Raw genomic sequence first — 17182 nt, 5'->3', positions numbered from 1 at the left:
TTTGGATTAAATAAATACACCTGTGTTGTAATCCATTTGGACAAGAGGGCCACTGCCATCCCTCCCAATCCGGGTGGATTGGACTTCTGTCATCGTTAATTTTTTGGCAGCCAGAGTTTTGAATGAAAAGGCACGAAAGAATTGCAAACCTGATTAAGTTTGTCTGCCTTAAAGCCGATATTTCTCTCATGCAAACGTGCAGACCACAAAGTAAACTACCGCCTCCGTTACACATTCCATTCCCATTGTAGCACACCAGTAACAATCAAACGGCGGTTCACTTCTTTGCGCTTTGTACAACTCCCTATTCTGGAAATGGGCAGATTTCAATTAGAAATTATATTAGGGTTCATTTTATACAAATGTTATTTTCACAACAGTGGCAAAAGTCCATTCAATTTGACCGAACCGCTCGTGGGGGGTGCTGGACCCTATCCTTAGGGGACATCCTGACTAGTTGGCCAGCCCATCTCTTTACCTGAAGAAAACTAACGCAAATCCAGGGAGAACCCAATAATGTCGAACCTGAGGCGCTAACCAATGGGCCAAAGACGTGGCACGTGACTAGGTTAAATGTATTCCCACATGTGGTCGTCAAGAGTTGAACGAGAGAAGCCGAATGCATCCTGGGTGCGCAGAATGGGAGCTGTTGTATCAGTGCTGACCCACTTTATTGTCAGGAGGATGAAAAGGAATGCGGCGAGAAAGGCATGACCCTGAATTCCAACCACAAGCGCTTTCTTTCTTCCAACTCGCCATTCCACCTCTTCCCGTGTTCCCATGACTGCTCCCGCATGTGCGTCGGTGGGAGGTGGGAGCTCGGAGGCTTTTCTTCTCAGCTGACCCGCGAGGTCACGACGGTCACTCTCCCGCGGAGAAGAGACCGTACGCGACCGTGGGTTTCAAAACGCGCACATCGCGCCAATCTCGGTTCTTCCGTCGATGGTGGCCTTCTCGGACTCGCGTGTTGACAGAGGAAGGCTTTTTTTCGTTTAAAAAAAAATGACAGTATAGTAAGGCTTTTTTTCTCTTAAAAAAATGACATAGTATACTGAGGCTTTTTTTCTTTTAAAAAAATGACATAGTATAGTAAGGCTTTTTTTTCTTTAAAAAAAATGACATAGTATAGTAAGGTTTTTTTTCTTTTAAAAAAAATGACTTAGTATAGTAAGGCTTTTTTTCTTTAAAAAAATGACATAGTATAGTAAGGCTTTTTTTCTTTAAAAAAAATGACATAGTATAGTAAGGCTTTTTTTCTTTAAAAAAATGACATAGTATAGTAAGGCTTTTTTTCTTTAAAAAAAATGACATAGTATAGTAAGGCTTTTTTTTCTTTTAAAAAAATGACATAGTATAGTAAGGTTTTTTTTCTTTAAAAAAAAATGACATAGTATAGTAAGGCTTTTTTTTCTCTTAAAAAATGATATTGTATAGTAGGGTTTTTTTTCTTTTAAAAAGAAATGACATAGTATAGTAAGGCTTTTTTTTCTTTAAAAAAAATTACATAGTATAGTAAGGCTTTTTTTCTTTCTTTATTGTTTGTTTTTCTTTTTAAAAAAATGACATAGTATAGTAAGGCTTTTTTTTCTCTTAAAAAATGATGTAGTATAGTAAGGCTTTTTTTCTTTTAAAAAAATGACATAGTATAGTAAGGCTTTTTTTCTTTAAAAAATGACATAGTATAGTAAGGCTTTTTTTCTTTAAAAAAATGACATAGTATAGTAAGGCTTTTTTTCTTTCTTTATTGTTTGTTTTTCTTTTTAAAAAAATGACATAGTATAGTAAGGCTTTTTTTCTCTTAAAAAATGACATAGTATAGTAAGGCTTTTTTTCTTTAAAAAAAATGACATAGTATAGTAAGGCTTTTTTTCTTTTAAAAAAATGACATAGTATAGTAAGGCTTTATTTCTTTAAAAAATGACATAGTATAGTAAGGCTTTTTTTCTTTCAAAAAATGACATAGTATAGTAAGGCTTTTTTTCTTTAAAAAATGACATAGTATAGTAAGGCTTTTTTTCTTTCTTTATTGTTTGTTTTTCTTTTTAAAAAATGACATAGTATAGTAAGGGTTTTTTTTCTCTTAAAAAATGACATAGTATAGTAAGGCTTTTTTTCTCTTAAAAAAATGACACAGTATAGTAAGGCTTTTTTTCTTTTAAAAAAAATGACATAGTATAGTAAGGCTTTTTTTCTTTAAAATAAAATGACATAGTATAGTAAGGCTTTTTTTTCTCTTAAAAAATGATATAGTATAGTAAGGCTTTTTTTCTTTTAAAAAAATGACATAGTATAGTAAGGCTTCTTTTCTTTTAAAAAAATGACATAGTATAGTAAGGCTTTTTTTCTTTTAAAAAAATGACATAGTATAGTAAAGCTTTTTTTCTTTAAAAAAATGACATAGTATAGTAAGGCTTTTTTTCTTTTAAAAAAATGACATAGTATAGTAAGGCTTTTTTTCTTTAAAAAATGACATAGTATAGTAAAGCTTTTTTTCTTTAAAAAAAATGACATAGTATAGTAAGGCTTTTTTTTTTTTTTTTTTAAATGACATAGTATAGTAAGGCTTTTTTTCTTTTAAAAAATGACATAGTATAGTATGGCTTTTTTCTCTTTAAAAAATGACATAGTATAGTAAGGCTTTTTTTCTTAAAAAAAAGACATAGTATAGTAAGGCTTTTTTTCTGTTAAAAAAATGACATGGTATAGTAAGGCTTTTTTTCTTATAAAAAAATGACATAGTATAGTAAAGCTTTTTTCTCTTAAAAAAATGACATAGTATAGTAAGGCTTTTTTTTCTCTTAAAAAATGACATAGTATAGTAAGGCTTTTTTTCTTTTAAAAAAATGACATAGTATAGTAAGGCTTTTTTTCTTTTAAAAAAAATGACATAGTATAGTAAAACTTTTTCGTAAATAACGACATAGCAACAAACTTACCATCTAAAATCTAATGACATTTTTAATGCACTTTCACAAGTGTACAAGTGTACTATTCAAATGACTAGAAGTATGAAATATGTCATCAGTGTAGAGTCAACGTGCGGTTTTCCAAGGAACATCTGGAAGGCGATATATGTCATGTGTTTAATCTGTAACGTGTGTGTGTGTGTGTGTGTGGGCAAAAATATGCTTCTTCAAAGACAATAACAGGAAGTGTCATGGGGTCGATCTTAGAATACATCAGGCTGACTTTAAAAAAAACGCTTCTCTACAGAAAGACGACAAAGTTTGCTGAGATATCATTTTGTAAATGTTTTACAGATGTTTAGGAACGGTGATGTTCGTAACGTTCTTCGCAAACGCATCTCCTTCCTGTCTTTGAGGGCCGGAAGCGTCTAAGTTCAGCCCGTTCTTGTCAACGACGGGACAAATAAAACAAGCACATTGTGTGATAGTGGAGCACATTGTCCTATTGTTTTGCCGTACAGTCCATGTCGGTGCAAAAGTTTCAAATCAACACGCCGTATAGTAGCAAGGTTTCCAGGAATGCCACGAGCTGTGGTGTTTGTCCAGGAAACCTGGAGGATACCGAGTTACAGGTTCGGAAACACCAATTGGGATTTAACTGTCATTTACATTTAGAAACATTCAACTTTCTGCCCGTTTTTACTGTACACAAATAGTTTTTTTGCACGGCAACGCGCTCGTAACATAACAAACTAATTTAAATGAACTTGGATTACAATGCAGACACACTCAAAAATAAATGTAATCTAACCTTACACTAAACTTAATTCTAATTTTGTTTTAAATTTTAATACATTTCTCGTCTCGGGTTGGCTCTATTTGCCCCGCCTCTACCCTGACTTTCAGATGCAATCTATCGAGGGTTGTTTGCTATTGTCTTCCCTTCAAAATATTCCGAAAATGATGCACACAAATGTCCTCACAATAGCATAATGCAAGCCCACTTGCCATTGAGAAGTAGTATATACTCCTCTCATATTAGCTATCGCTTCACCATTCGCACTGACTAACGGGAAAAAAACATGCAAAAGAAATGCAAAGCTCCACCCAGTTCTCGTAGAGACATTACATGAGGGAGTGGCGGGTAGAGAGACAGTGCTCATGACGTTTTTAAGAGCAGCCTATCGCATCTGCTGTATGCTCGTATTTCAAAATTTGTCTCATATCTCAAAACAAATATGTGCCCACAATTCTACTCATATCTCAAATTGCTCGTATGTCGAGGTACCACTGTACTGATTGGGCTCCCCATCCACTTTGGAGAAAATGTTTAGACCTTTAAGTGCACCCTATGTGCCTCGTTGCATTTTTATCGCTTAATAATGAGAATTGCAATCATTAATAAGGGGAGAAATTGGCTGAGGTTGACAGGTATGCTAATCTTTCTTACTTTATCGGTCTTACCACTTACTGATTTACTTTGTCAGCCTTACTGCTGAAAAGTCTTTTAAAAAAAGTTAGAATTGATCCAGTGGTTCGAATTTGGCTAGAGGTTTATAGAGGAAGAGTTTGACTGAAGAAGCATGCATTATCACTTTCCATCTGAGTGGCAGCTGTGGTTATGATGTTGAACATGTCTCTTTCCAGACCGCCGCCAGTTTCTTCATGGAAGAGGCGAACCTTCACAATATTTGGCCAAGTCGTCTTCACCCTTTTGCTTACATTTAAGTCTCACCGCTCGTAGCGATCCAGGAAAATTTGAGGCAATCGCCAGTGTAAGTGGAAAAACAAGGCATTACAAGAAAAGCAAGGAGGAAAAATGTGAAAAGAAGAGTGTGCAGAGGAGAGCCAAGTTTTGTGAGTCAGCGATGGCGACTCTCCCGGCCAGAAAAAGGCTCCATCGGAGGAGGCCTGCATGCGAGGACAAGCTAGAGTTTCCTGGACGTGTTCAGTTGTGCATTCAAGTGTTGGCAAAGCTTCCTGCTGCTTTTTCCGGTGAACTTCGGAGAAGATTCCACACCCTCGTCCAAGTGGTTGCCCGTGAGAAATGCAAAAAAAAAAATGATGCGGGAAGAAATCCATGGCAGCTTACGAGCATTTGTTTATTGTTGACTAGAATGTAACGAGGTTTGATGCCTTTATTTTGTTGCTTTGACCACAGCTATTTTTTCCCAGAATTTGTTGGTCCTATTGCAATGTTCAATTCCATTTTTCACTCTGTGATAGTTTAAAATGGAGTGTGCTAAACATATCTATTTATGGCATGTTGTCATTCACGGAAATGTAACAGAAAAAAATGAAACTTTGGGGTCTTATAGTAGTCGTTCTTTTACATTTTGTTTGTTTCCTTCCAATTTTACTATTTTTAATTATTCTATGTGAATCAAATGGTTTGTGTGGTTTTAAAATAGTGTGATAAAGGAAGTCAATTGCAATAATATCACTGTAAACTCATTATTTTCAATAATTCTGCCCCTTTCTAACACCCAAGCACTTTAATAGATGATATAGTATGACTGTACAATTATTTTAAGAGTGTATTCTTGTAACTGATGCATTTGAGGTACCTACGTTTTTGCAGCTTTATGAGGCAACCAGAACGTCCGTGGTGTAAAAGTTCCCTGGTGCCATCGGAGGCCTCCGTCCTGCTCCCTGTTGGCAACCAATGAGAGAAGAATGTGTGAGTGGCAGGGTCTCAATAGAGGGGACATTCTTGTCACTCACACAGAAACGACATTGTTCTGCAGGGTGACAACCAGAAGCATGGGAACAAAAGCTTATTCTGCAGTATGCGCGCCGATGGACGTGTCTGACGTCTGCACGGAGCCCACTTTTTATGAAAATATCACATTGACAGGGAAATTTACGTCACTAAAGAATTCAATGCTGAGTGATAATAATGAGCAGTTTACAAATGAACACTTGGAAAATTTCGCCATAAACGTCAAGTCAGTTGAAGACTGAATTGAATTACTGTGCAGAGTGGCCTACATAATAACAAGTCATAAATAAATAAAAAGATGGCAACATTTTGTCATATTTAGTGCCACGCGTAGTTTCAAATATGGAGTGAAAATGTTATATATATATATATATATATATATATATATATATATATATATATATATATATATATATATATATATATATATATATATATATATATATATATATATATATATATATATATATATATATATATATATATATATATATATATATATATATATATATATATATATATATATATATATTTATGTGTGTCTGTGTGTGTGTGTGTGTGTGTATGTATGTATGTCTGTATCTATGTATGTATGTATGTATGTACGTATGTACGTATGTACGTACGTACGTACGTATGTATGTATGTATGTACGTACGTATGTACATACGTATGTATGTACGTACGTATGTACGTACGTATGTACGTACGTATGTACGTACGTACGTGTATGTATGTACGTACGTACGTACGTGCGTGTATGTATGTATGTATGTACGTACGTGTATGTATGTATGTATGTATGTATGTATGTATGTATGTATGTATGTATGTATGTATGTACGTACGTACGTACGTACGTACGTATGTATGTATGTATGTATGTATGTATGTATGTATGTATGTACGTATGTATGTATGTATGTATGTATGTATGTATGTATGTATGTACGTATGTATGTATGTACGTACGTACGTATGTATGTACGTATGTATGTACGTACGTACGTACATACATATATACATGTGTATGTATGTATGTATGTATGTATGTATGTATGTATGTATGTATGTATGTATGTATGTATGTATGTATGTATGTATGTATGTACGTAGGTATGTATGTACGTATGTATGTATGTACGTACGTACGTATGTACGTATGTATGTACGTACGTAAGTACATATATATATATACATGTGTATATATGTATATACACACATTATACACATATATATGATCAATCAGCGACACGGCACCACCTTTCAGCATCCCTTACCAAATAAAGATGATTCGTTAGATAATTTAATGAGTAAAACTATTATACAATATTAATATACCTATTTTGTGGGGAGCTGTCCAGTGCTCGCGCACGGCTTAGCCTGCTGCGTTTTGTTGAAATGACTAGGTATTAGGACTTTAATGTCATGTTCATAAACTGACCAACAGGTGGCAGTTAAGAGCTATAGTTATCTTAGACAGCACTTTAGCGCCACGTTGTGGTCGTTCAAAAAGGGCAAGTGGACAAATTTTGCAACACATTAAGGTTCCCGTTTCACACTTGATAAGGAAAGTGACTATTTTAGTGAAGAATAGTAGGCCACATTAACATTTGGTCTGACGTGCATCACTCGTAATGTAGTATATGTGGAAGCCTATTAAGATATAAAGATTGTATAATGTGATTTTGAGCAGGAATCGAACGAAGGTCCTCTCGGTCTCAACGCAACGTTACAACTCAGTACCACCAGTAGGGGGAGCAGTGGTGTTTCGCACGAGAAGTCAGTGAATATGATGGGTTTTTTTTTTTTATGTTGTATGCCATCATGGCAGTTTTGAAATAATGTAAACCAAAATGGAATAACCATTCATTAAACCAAAACAGCTTCACATCATGTTTATTCCCACATATTTTAACTAACAGAATAAAGGAATGCTTTTGAGAACATCTTTCCCAAATGTACCGCGTGCCGTTTAATACTCTTCTCCTTCCTCCTCTCCTTCGCCCTCAACGGAATCCACTCCAACCTCTTCGTAATCCTTCTCCAGGGCGGCCATGTCTTCTCTGGCCTCGGAGAACTCGCCCTCCTCCATGCCTTCGCCGACGTACCAGTGAACGAAGGCGCGCTTGGCGTACATCAGGTCGAACTTGTGGTCCAGGCGGGCCCAGGCCTCTGCAATGGCGGTGGTGTTGCTCAACATGCACACTGCCCTCTGAACCTTGGCCAGGTCGCCACCCGGAACCACGGTCGGGGGCTGGTAGTTGATGCCCACCTTGAAGCCGGTGGGGCACCAGTCCACGAACTGGATGGAGCGCTTGGTCTTGATGGCGGCGATGGCGGTGTTGACATCTTTGGGCACCACGTCACCACGGTAAAGGAGGCAGCAGGCCATGTACTTGCCGTGACGAGGGTCGCACTTGACCATCTGATTGGCAGGCTCGAAGCAGGCGTTGGTGATTTCTGCCACAGAGAGCTGCTCGTGGTAAGCCTTCTCGGCTGAGATGACAGGGGCGTAGGTGGCCAGGGGGAAGTGGATGCGGGGGTAGGGCACCAAGTTGGTCTGGAACTCCGTCAGATCCACGTTGAGGGCACCGTCGAAGCGCAGGGAGGCCGTGATGGAGGACACGATCTGGCTAATCAACCTGTTCAGGTTGGTGTAAGAAGGACGCTCGATGTCGAGGTTCCTGCGGCAGATGTCGTAGATGGCCTCGTTGTCCACCATGAAGGCGCAGTCGGAGTGCTCCAGGGTGGTGTGAGTGGTCAGGATGGAGTTGTAGGGCTCTACCACGGCGGTGGACACTTGAGGAGCGGGGTAGATGGAGAACTCCAGTTTGGACTTCTTGCCGTAGTCCACAGACAGACGTTCCATCAGCAGGGAGGTGAAACCTGAACCGGTACCGCCCCCAAAGCTGTGGAACACCAAGAAACCCTGGAGACCCGTGCACTGGTCGGCCTAAGGACGCAGTGGGGGGGGGGGGGGGGGGGGGGGGTGAATTAGGACGAAAGTTTTCTGTGACGTCTTCCCCTCAAGCTAAACATGATAACCCATGACTGCGACTATGCTCAACCATTACATACCAACTTGCGGATCCTGTCCAGCACCAGCTCAATGATCTCTTTGCCAATGGTGTAGTGTCCACGAGCATAGTTGTTGGCGGCATCCTCCTTGCCAGTGATCAGCTGCTCAGGGTGGAAGAGCTGGCGGTAGGTTCCAGAGCGCACCTCATCTGAGGAGATTACATAGAAATTAGCCAAACCGGGTCTAGAAGTAACTAAATTATATCATCTTACCAATGACGGTGGGCTCCAGATCCACAAAGACGGCTCTGGGGACGTGTTTTCCAGCTCCAGTCTCGCTGAAGAAGGTATTGAAGGAATCATCCCCGCCTCCAATTGTCTTGTCGCTGGGCATCTGTCCGTCCGGCTGGATGCCGTGTTCCAAGCAATACAATTCCCAGCATGCATTGCCGATCTGGACGCCAGCTTGACCGACATGGATGGAGATACACTCACGCTGCAGAGGGATGAAAATGAAATTAATGTAGTTACATGCATAAAAAAAATCCTATATGTGGTTACTGGGGGAAAATAACTGTGTTACGTTTCTCGCGTGCATTATTTTTAAAGCGCTCGCTTTGCATTGATGCCCTCATTGCGTGGCTTCAGCACCCGCCCCATCACAATCCAATTGCCCCCGCCCGTCTATCCTCCTCCTCCTCCTCCTCTCTCCGGACTGAGGGTCGGTAGCGTAAACGCTGTGTTCATCATTAACCATTAACCATTTCAAATAATTCAGTTTTAGACTTAAAAGCACCATTCCAGAAAATAGTCATCTTTTAGAGTAAAAAAAAAATGTCGCGTGAGCAAACAATCAACGTCAAACGGCTCCCTAACGTGTCTACTCCATTCGAATTTCATTCGCACATTTGGTAAAATTAGAAAAATTATCATGACAAACGAATTTCGACGTTACAACAAATATATATATTTTTTCTCCATCGCTCATCTATCCCTCGTTTTCCACCGATAAGAGCCAAACATGTACAATTTAGAGAGAAAAATGTCGAAGATTTTAAAAGCACACTTACCATGTTGCTTCTGTTGAACGGCGAAAGGAGAGGATTTGAAGAAAGTCCGTTAAAGTCTTACAATTCGACTGTAACGGGGTCGATGTAAGACGTTATGGCGGCCACCGGCACTGGCGACATTATTTATACTAGCGCACCCTGGCGCCGTGGTTTGGTGGGCTTCCATTGGGCGTTTTGTGGCGCGGACCCTTTGACTTCCCGTTTTCTATTGGTCAGTGGCCTGTCAATCAGTTCCGTGAAAACCCTCTCCGGCTTCCTATTGGCTAGTGCAACCACGGTCACACAAACCTCCTCCCTGACCCCACCCGGCATTGTGCAGCAACATGGCTAACTGAGAGGAAAATGCTGCGTAATATCAGCGTAATGCTCCAAACAAGGCAGGCCCAGACATTCATCAAGTTGGGAGGAGAACTTAGAATAAGCTTGCATTATTTTTTTACAGTCTATAAGGTTTTTTTTACACTCTTTGTTTCACTAGTTTATTAATTCCGCACCAGTAGAATAATAGTATCATACTTGGTATGATTTTCAACCACTACATTTATTCATTAATTTTCATCCTCACAGGGGTCTCGGGGGTGCTGGAGCCTATCCCAGCTAACTACAGGGACCAGATAGGGGGCACCTTGAATTTGGGGCCTGACCAATCACAAAGCATAAGAAGACAAACCATTAGTCATGCTCACACTTATACCAATTTATAGTGTCCAACCAGCCAAGTCTGCATGTTTTGGGGATGTGGGAGGGAACCGGAGCACCCAGAGAAAACCCATGCAAGCCGGGGGAGAACTTACAAACTCTCCACGAGAAGGTCCGGACCTGGGATCGAACATTCGATCTTGCAAATCAATTAATTGGCCACAGGCCCTGACATACATAATATTCATTAATTCGCGCATTGCGGTGGTTGCCAGAGCCCATGCAGGCTGACTTTTGGGGAAAGGCAGACTACACCCGAGACTGGTCGCCGGTTAGCCTTAGTGAACACAGACAGGCGACCATTCGCACTCACAATCATACCGCCACTAGCCCCACCTGGCTACACCAAAGTCAGGCACTAACACTACACTCGCTAACAAACAAAAAAAACAGTAAAATGCGAATAAAGGATTAAAAGTACATGACTTAAATCAATAAAACTAGAATACAGGCATTTAATTCAATCTCTGACGACATTGTCTAACCCAACAAAACCTGCAATGTTCTGCTGGACTTTAGTACAGTACACAATTGACCTGGGGGTGCATTATCAACACATCTAAATAAACGCTAACCTTGTGCCCCAATCAATGCTAGTATTATTATATATAAATATAGAGCAAATGCTCAATGCTTTTATGAATTGTTATTCTTGGAAGACCACAATTTCCTCACTAGTTAAGAAAATAGCTAGTCCTGAATGGATGCTTTTCTTTTATGTGTTGGCAGTTCTAAATGCAAGGCAAACATTATAAGTGATATGTAGCATTGCATCCATAACATGTGATTGGCTGGCCTGGATTTCATCAATTAGGCTTTCCAGTTGAGCGTTCATCCTCTAAAAGTAAAAACATTAGCGGCCATTCCAACTGGCAACCCTTGATAAAAAGCCAAGGAGCTTAAGTGTCGTTGGAGCCAAGTAACGAGACATAGAAAAGGCTACCGTGCTACCGGTGAAGCGTTGTTTGCTGAACGTGGATAATCCCTCTATCCATTTTTCGAGTAAACAATGCATATATTTGTCGACCCAGACTGATTTTGTGTCAAATCTTTGTGCCTAAGGGGGTTTAACTGACAAACGAGGTCATTCTGTCCAGTCATACACAGACACAGATGGCCCAACCCCCATTCCGCCTCCCAAGATTTAACGGTTGCTAGGGGATGAATAGCGCCGTTGCCTGGATACAGGCCCAGTATCCGCATAAGACCGCCTTTATCTGGATGTCATGTGACCCGGGCTTAAATAGCAGCTGCCGTGTAAGGCTGAGGCTACGTCTTGGCTTCTTCATACTGATGTTGTACACAGAAAAATGCATGTTTATGTTATAAAATGTGGGGAATATTAAAAACAGGGCGTGGTCAAGTCTTCTTTTAATAGTAAAAGACGTCTTACAAAGATTAGCTTGTTTAAGTAATTCTACACACAAATACAAATAATGCAGACTTTTGCTGATGCTAAACTAGCTTCTAGATTCATCTTCTAGATCAGGGGTAGCCCGAGAGCCACATGTGGCTCTTTGGACGGGTGAATTTTAGCTCTCCGCTAAGCTGTGAGCTAATGTCGACACTGTGGCGCTTAGAATCACTAATCATATATATATTTTTCATTAGCCTCTTCTTCACAGTCTCATTGATTAGCAATAGCTTTTAAATTCTGAGTATGGTTCGCAAACAATAACATTTGAAAATATGAATTGTTTATGGATCTCTTCCTCAAAAAGGTACCCGATCTCTGTTCTAGATTCTGTGGGATGAGCAGTACTTTAAATGGCACTGACTCAACAATGCATCGATATATATAAAAATATGTATAAATCAATTTTCAAGTCAAAAAATACGTAAAATGAAAAAAAATATAGATTTTTAAAATTATTTATGAATTCATTTATGTGGTTATTTTTTTTTTTTTACCTCCACCAGTCTCGAACTGTGCCCTGGGATCCAAATATTATATTATTCACAATACAAAAATGTCAGACTTCTCATACCCATCCTTGTTTTTGTTCTAATTTTAAGTAAGCATGACAAGCCCTAAATGAAAATCTGCAGCAGGGCAAAAATGGGCCATATTGCCATTTGAATATGATTGCGCCAATGCGGGATGGAAAATGCTCTGTCATTGGGGAAGGGTGTCGTGTTCTCTTTGCGCGATGCAGTACTTTGCTGCCAGGAGAGGACCACTCCCTATCTTTTCTGCATTCTACTCTCGGAGTGCAGCTGCTCCCACCCTCCCTTTGCCACAGCTGCTGACAAGGAGGAGAATGAAAGGTCTCCAGAGGCTTTATTTCCTCTCTCTGCATGTCTATCTAGCCATCCATCCCTTCTTCCATCTATTCATCGATCCACTGTTTGTCGCAGAAGCACTGCAGCAATATTCTGTCAAGCAAACTTAGCTAAGCAGGCCTTCTTCTACAGTGAAATTCAACACAGCTACACATCACAACAATCCTTAGTAGCTTTTTGGCGGGTTCACATCAAAATTATAAAGTGAAGAAATGCCTCAAAACCACATAGAGAGTAATTAAGCGGCGGCGAGGTCATGTGATCGGCCCACTGGATGACATCACTGCAGAAAATGAGGACACAAAAGAGGGAGATGAGGATTGGTGAGGGAGGGAGGCGAACCGGTGCAATCTTGCTCTAGTTGCAAATAAATAAATACATAAATATTTGCATATATAAATTCCATTTTGTGCAAATAAGATTGGCTATTTAACAACAACACTATTATGGTTTTATGGCCCTTATATAGACTTCCAATTTGAATACACATTGAAAGAAATATACATGAAATCAATGTTTCCTATACAATATTTTTATATAGAAAACGACATAAACAAATGGTTAAATTAGGATGATTAAGATAAAGATACCTTTATAACCCATTTGTTTGCATCGAAGGATTTTAGCTGAAGAAATTGACCTATTTTGTATTATATTTATTCATTTTTAACTTTTCAAAGACCTGTATTTTTAGCACAAAATCCTAATTTGAAAAGGAAAAACAATAGATGCAATTTGTAACCATGCTGCTTTTTTGATGGCTGAAAGCCACGCCTAAAATATACCAAGCGCGCCTTTGTCCATTTCATGCACGACAAGAACCTACATCACACCACATCTGTTGTTAAAAAAAGCACACCCACAATAATGAATAAAAAAAATCGAATATGTAAGTGCAACTGATTGTAAATAATTGCCATATAATACAATAATTTCTGCTTTTGTGCCCTGATTGTTGTCACCATGCAGAACTATGCATTGACAAGATATACAAGTGGCCGAAGGGGGGCGGTAAAGCGCTCCTTTCTCTCTGCTCAATGCTACCGTGCTTGTATAAATGTGCAAGCACCGCCATCTCATTCAGCAGTTGTTGCATCGACCCCGTTGGGTACAACACGCAACGCAAAGGCCTTCGAAAAGACCAAAAATATATTTTTCTTCCTCCTCTCTCCTGCTTTGAACCCTAGACGAAAACATGGTGAGTTCATGGGTTATTTTTGCGCACATTTTAAGGTACTTGTGTTTTCGTTGCAGGGATAAAACGAGCACGATGTCTTTATCTTGACTGACCTTCTGTAGTCTTGGATAAATGTAATATTTGGGTTGATTTTTAATAAATGAGGGTATGAATGCTTCTTAAATTCAGGTGAAGCAGGTTGTGATGCTGTCCGTGCGCGTGCGCGTGGGAGAGAACAATGAGTGAGATGCGGAGAAAAGCTCAAAGTAGGCGTCCTGGTTTAGTTGAAATAATGTTAATGTGTGTTTCTTTTATATATTTATTGTTGAAATGTTATAAGATGAATGCAGCACCCCGCATACGATGGTGGGGGGCAAGGAGGGGCTTGGCTGGGTGGGGATGGATGGATGAATAATTAATTGTTGGGCTTATTATTAATTTATTTTTAATTCTTTCAAATAATTTAAGCTTTATTCATTCATTGTTGTATAGGTTTTAAGCAGGGATATGTAAAACGCGTCGAATAAACCGGATGGGTTATTTTTTTCCCCCATGTTATCTGATTTCCATGCATTTTGACGTTATGGAATTTCCACTACGTAAATTAACCTTAACATTAAATTTTAATTTCGCCCCTCCCTTTAGTTTTTTTGTTTCGTTTACTGTACAACGACGTGATTGTCCATCCTCGGTGGAGGAGAGCAAGTGGAATATTCCAGAACGAGAACCTGCACGCGCATGCGCGTCCCATTTGCATTTCCTTGCCGAAAGAGGAAAGTGTCGCATGAAAGACAAGCGATGGGGTACCAAAAAAAAAAAGACAAATGGACGAACAAAAGAGTGTTTTACCCCTGCATGGGTGGGGAGGGGTTAAGTTATTGTGTCCATTGTGGTTTTTCATGCTGCAGGGTGGTGTCTCATGCTGCAATTCGTGTAGCAAACGACAGGGGACGCAGTAGGACATTTCAACACTAGCTGCAATTGATTGAAAATTACAGCCAATTCTTTTAACTGGCAGGGATTATCCCCTGACAGACCTTCCTGGTCAAAATCGATTGAACCTGTATTGATGTCAATTGGTGTTTTTAATATTTAATTTACTCTTTTGCTAACTACTAAAGCGCATAATCTTGGTATGATTCATAATTGCGTGGGCTGCCAGTGAATGAGGGCCGGTTGGGTTTGTTTTAGGTACAAGAGGGATGTTTTAAATCAAAAGGCATTTGGATTAACGAAAAGATTCTTTCCCTCTGCAGCGCGAGTGTATCTCCATCCACGTTGGTCAGGCTGGCGTCCAGATCGGCAATGCATGCTGGGAATTGTACTGCCTGGAGCACGGCATCCAGCCAGACGGACAGATGCCCAGCGACAAGACACTTGGAGGTGGAGATGATTCCTTCAACACCTTCTTCAGCGAAACTGGCGCTGGGAAACATGTCCCCAGAGCCGTCTTTGTGGATCTGGAGCCCACCGTCATTGGTAAAATAATCCTTCCTAGATTAAATTTAGTTACTTGTAGACCCAGTATGGCTCATTTCTATGTAATCTCCTCAGATGAGGTGCGCACTGGAACCTACCGCCAGCTCTTCCACCCCGAGCAGCTGATCACTGGCAAGGAGGATGCCGCCAACAACTATGCGCGTGGACACTACACCATTGGCAAAGAAATCATTGACCTGGTGTTGGATAGGATCCGTAAATTGGTGCGTATCGGTGTCCGTTTTTTACCGATTCTACAAATTACGGTCTTGCTTTTGCTATGTGCTAATGTTCTTTGGGTCTTCAGGCCGATCAGTGCACAGGCCTGCAGGGTTTCTTGGTGTTCCACAGTTTCGGAGGTGGCACCGGTTCAGGTTTCACCTCCCTGCTGATGGAGCGTCTGTCCGTGGACTACGGCAAGAAGTCCAAACTGGAGTTCTCCATCTACCCCGCTCCTCAAGTGTCCACCGCCGTGGTAGAGCCCTACAACTCCATCCTGACCACTCACACCACCCTGGAGCACTCCGACTGCGCCTTCATGGTGGACAACGAAGCCATCTACGACATCTGCCGAAGGAACCTCGACATCGAGCGCCCCACTTACACCAACCTGAACAGGTTGATCAGCCAGATCGTGTCCTCCATCACGGCCTCCCTACGCTTTGACGGCGCCCTCAACGTGGATCTGACGGAGTTCCAGACCAACTTGGTGCCCTACCCCCGCATCCACTTCCCCCTGGCCACCTACGCCCCTGTCATCTCAGCCGAGAAGGCTTACCACGAGCAGCTCTCTGTGGCAGAAATCACCAATGCCTGCTTCGAGCCTGCCAATCAGATGGTCAAATGCGACCCTCGTCACGGCAAGTACATGGCCTGCTGCCTGCTCTTCCGTGGCGACGTGGTGCCCAAAGATGTCAACGCCGCCATCGCCACCATCAAAACCAAGCGCACCATCCAGTTCGTGGACTGGTGCCCCACCGGCTTCAAGGTGGGCATCAACTACCAGCCCCCGACCGTGGTTCCGGGTGGCGACCTGGCCAAGGTTCAGAGGGCCGTGTGCATGCTGAGCAACACCACCGCCATCGCCGAGGCCTGGGCCCGCCTGGACCACAAGTTCGACCTGATGTACGCCAAGCGCGCCTTCGTTCACTGGTACGTCGGCGAGGGCATGGAGGAGGGCGAGTTCTCCGAGGCCAGAGAAGACATGGCCGCCCTGGAGAAGGATTACGAAGAGGTTGGAGTGGATTCCATTGAGGGCGAAGGAGAGGAGGAAGGAGAAGAATATTAAAAGGCACAAGCAAACAGGAAACCTGAGTTTCTTATTTGTTCATGTAGGCATTCCAGACAAGTGTCGGTCGGTCAGTTGCCAAATTGGCTGTTTGAAATTGTTACAAATGTTCAACTTGACTCCAAATAAAACTCCTGTGACAAGTGAAGTTGTCCTGTTTCGTTTTACGTATTACCAGTGCATGTTAATACACGAACATTTGAATAACGCATGTGGTAGTCTATCACTGTAAAATGTAGGTGTATAAGGGGGGAAAAAAAAAAAAAAAAAAAAATATATAATATATATATATATATATATATATATATATATATATATATATATATATATATATATATATATATATATATATATATATATATATATATATATATATATATATATATATATATCTAATATATATAGATATATAGATATATATATATATATATCTAATATATATAGATATATAGATATATATATATATATCTAATATATATAGATATATATATATATATATATATATATATATATATATATATATATATATATATATAT

General features: G+C 40.3%; 2 protein-coding genes across 2 annotated transcripts; one reads left to right on the top strand and one right to left on the bottom strand.

Annotated features, from left to right (window-relative positions):
• Nucleotides 1-7511: 7511 nt before the first annotated feature.
• On the bottom strand, nt 7512-9877 carry LOC144196525 (tubulin alpha-1B chain-like). The gene is made up of 4 exons (XM_077716832.1): nt 9720-9877; nt 8923-9145; nt 8710-8858; nt 7512-8584 (listed from the first exon to the last, which is right to left on the bottom strand). The coding sequence occupies exons 1-4, from the start codon at nt 9720-9722 to the stop codon at nt 7604-7606; spliced, it is 1356 nt and encodes a 451-aa protein (XP_077572958.1). The 5' UTR covers nt 9723-9877; the 3' UTR covers nt 7512-7603.
• Nucleotides 9878-13735: 3858 nt separating this feature from the next.
• LOC144196534 (tubulin alpha-1B chain) lies at nt 13736-16793 on the top strand. Its single transcript, XM_077716811.1, has 4 exons — nt 13736-13899; nt 15135-15357; nt 15433-15581; nt 15665-16793. Exons 1-4 carry the CDS (start codon nt 13897-13899, stop codon nt 16643-16645), a joined length of 1356 nt encoding a protein of 451 aa, XP_077572937.1. The 5' UTR covers nt 13736-13896; the 3' UTR covers nt 16646-16793.
• The last annotated feature ends 389 nt before the right edge of the window (nt 16794-17182 follow it).

The sequence above is a fragment of the Stigmatopora nigra genome, chromosome 1, assembly GCF_051989575.1.
Source record: "Stigmatopora nigra isolate UIUO_SnigA chromosome 1, RoL_Snig_1.1, whole genome shotgun sequence".
Lineage (NCBI taxonomy): Eukaryota > Metazoa > Chordata > Actinopteri > Syngnathiformes > Syngnathidae > Stigmatopora > Stigmatopora nigra.
The sequence above is the reverse complement of the archived record's forward strand: the minus strand, read 5'-3'. Positions and strand labels throughout refer to the sequence as shown.

What these genes read in the sequence shown, in the direction of transcription:
- LOC144196525 (XM_077716832.1), bottom strand. An exon ending in TCTGGAGCCCACCGTCATTG is followed by an intron (nt 8,859 to 8,922) that starts GTAAGATGATAT and finishes TAATCTCCTCAG; the next exon opens with ATGAGGTGCGCTCTGGAACC. An exon ending in TGGACAGGATCCGCAAGTTG is followed by an intron (nt 8,585 to 8,709) that starts GTATGTAATGGT and finishes CTGCGTCCTTAG; the next exon opens with GCCGACCAGTGCACGGGTCT.
- LOC144196534 (XM_077716811.1), top strand. An exon ending in TCTGGAGCCCACCGTCATTG is followed by an intron (nt 15,358 to 15,432) that starts GTAAAATAATCC and finishes TAATCTCCTCAG; the next exon opens with ATGAGGTGCGCACTGGAACC. An exon ending in TGGATAGGATCCGTAAATTG is followed by an intron (nt 15,582 to 15,664) that starts GTGCGTATCGGT and finishes TTGGGTCTTCAG; the next exon opens with GCCGATCAGTGCACAGGCCT.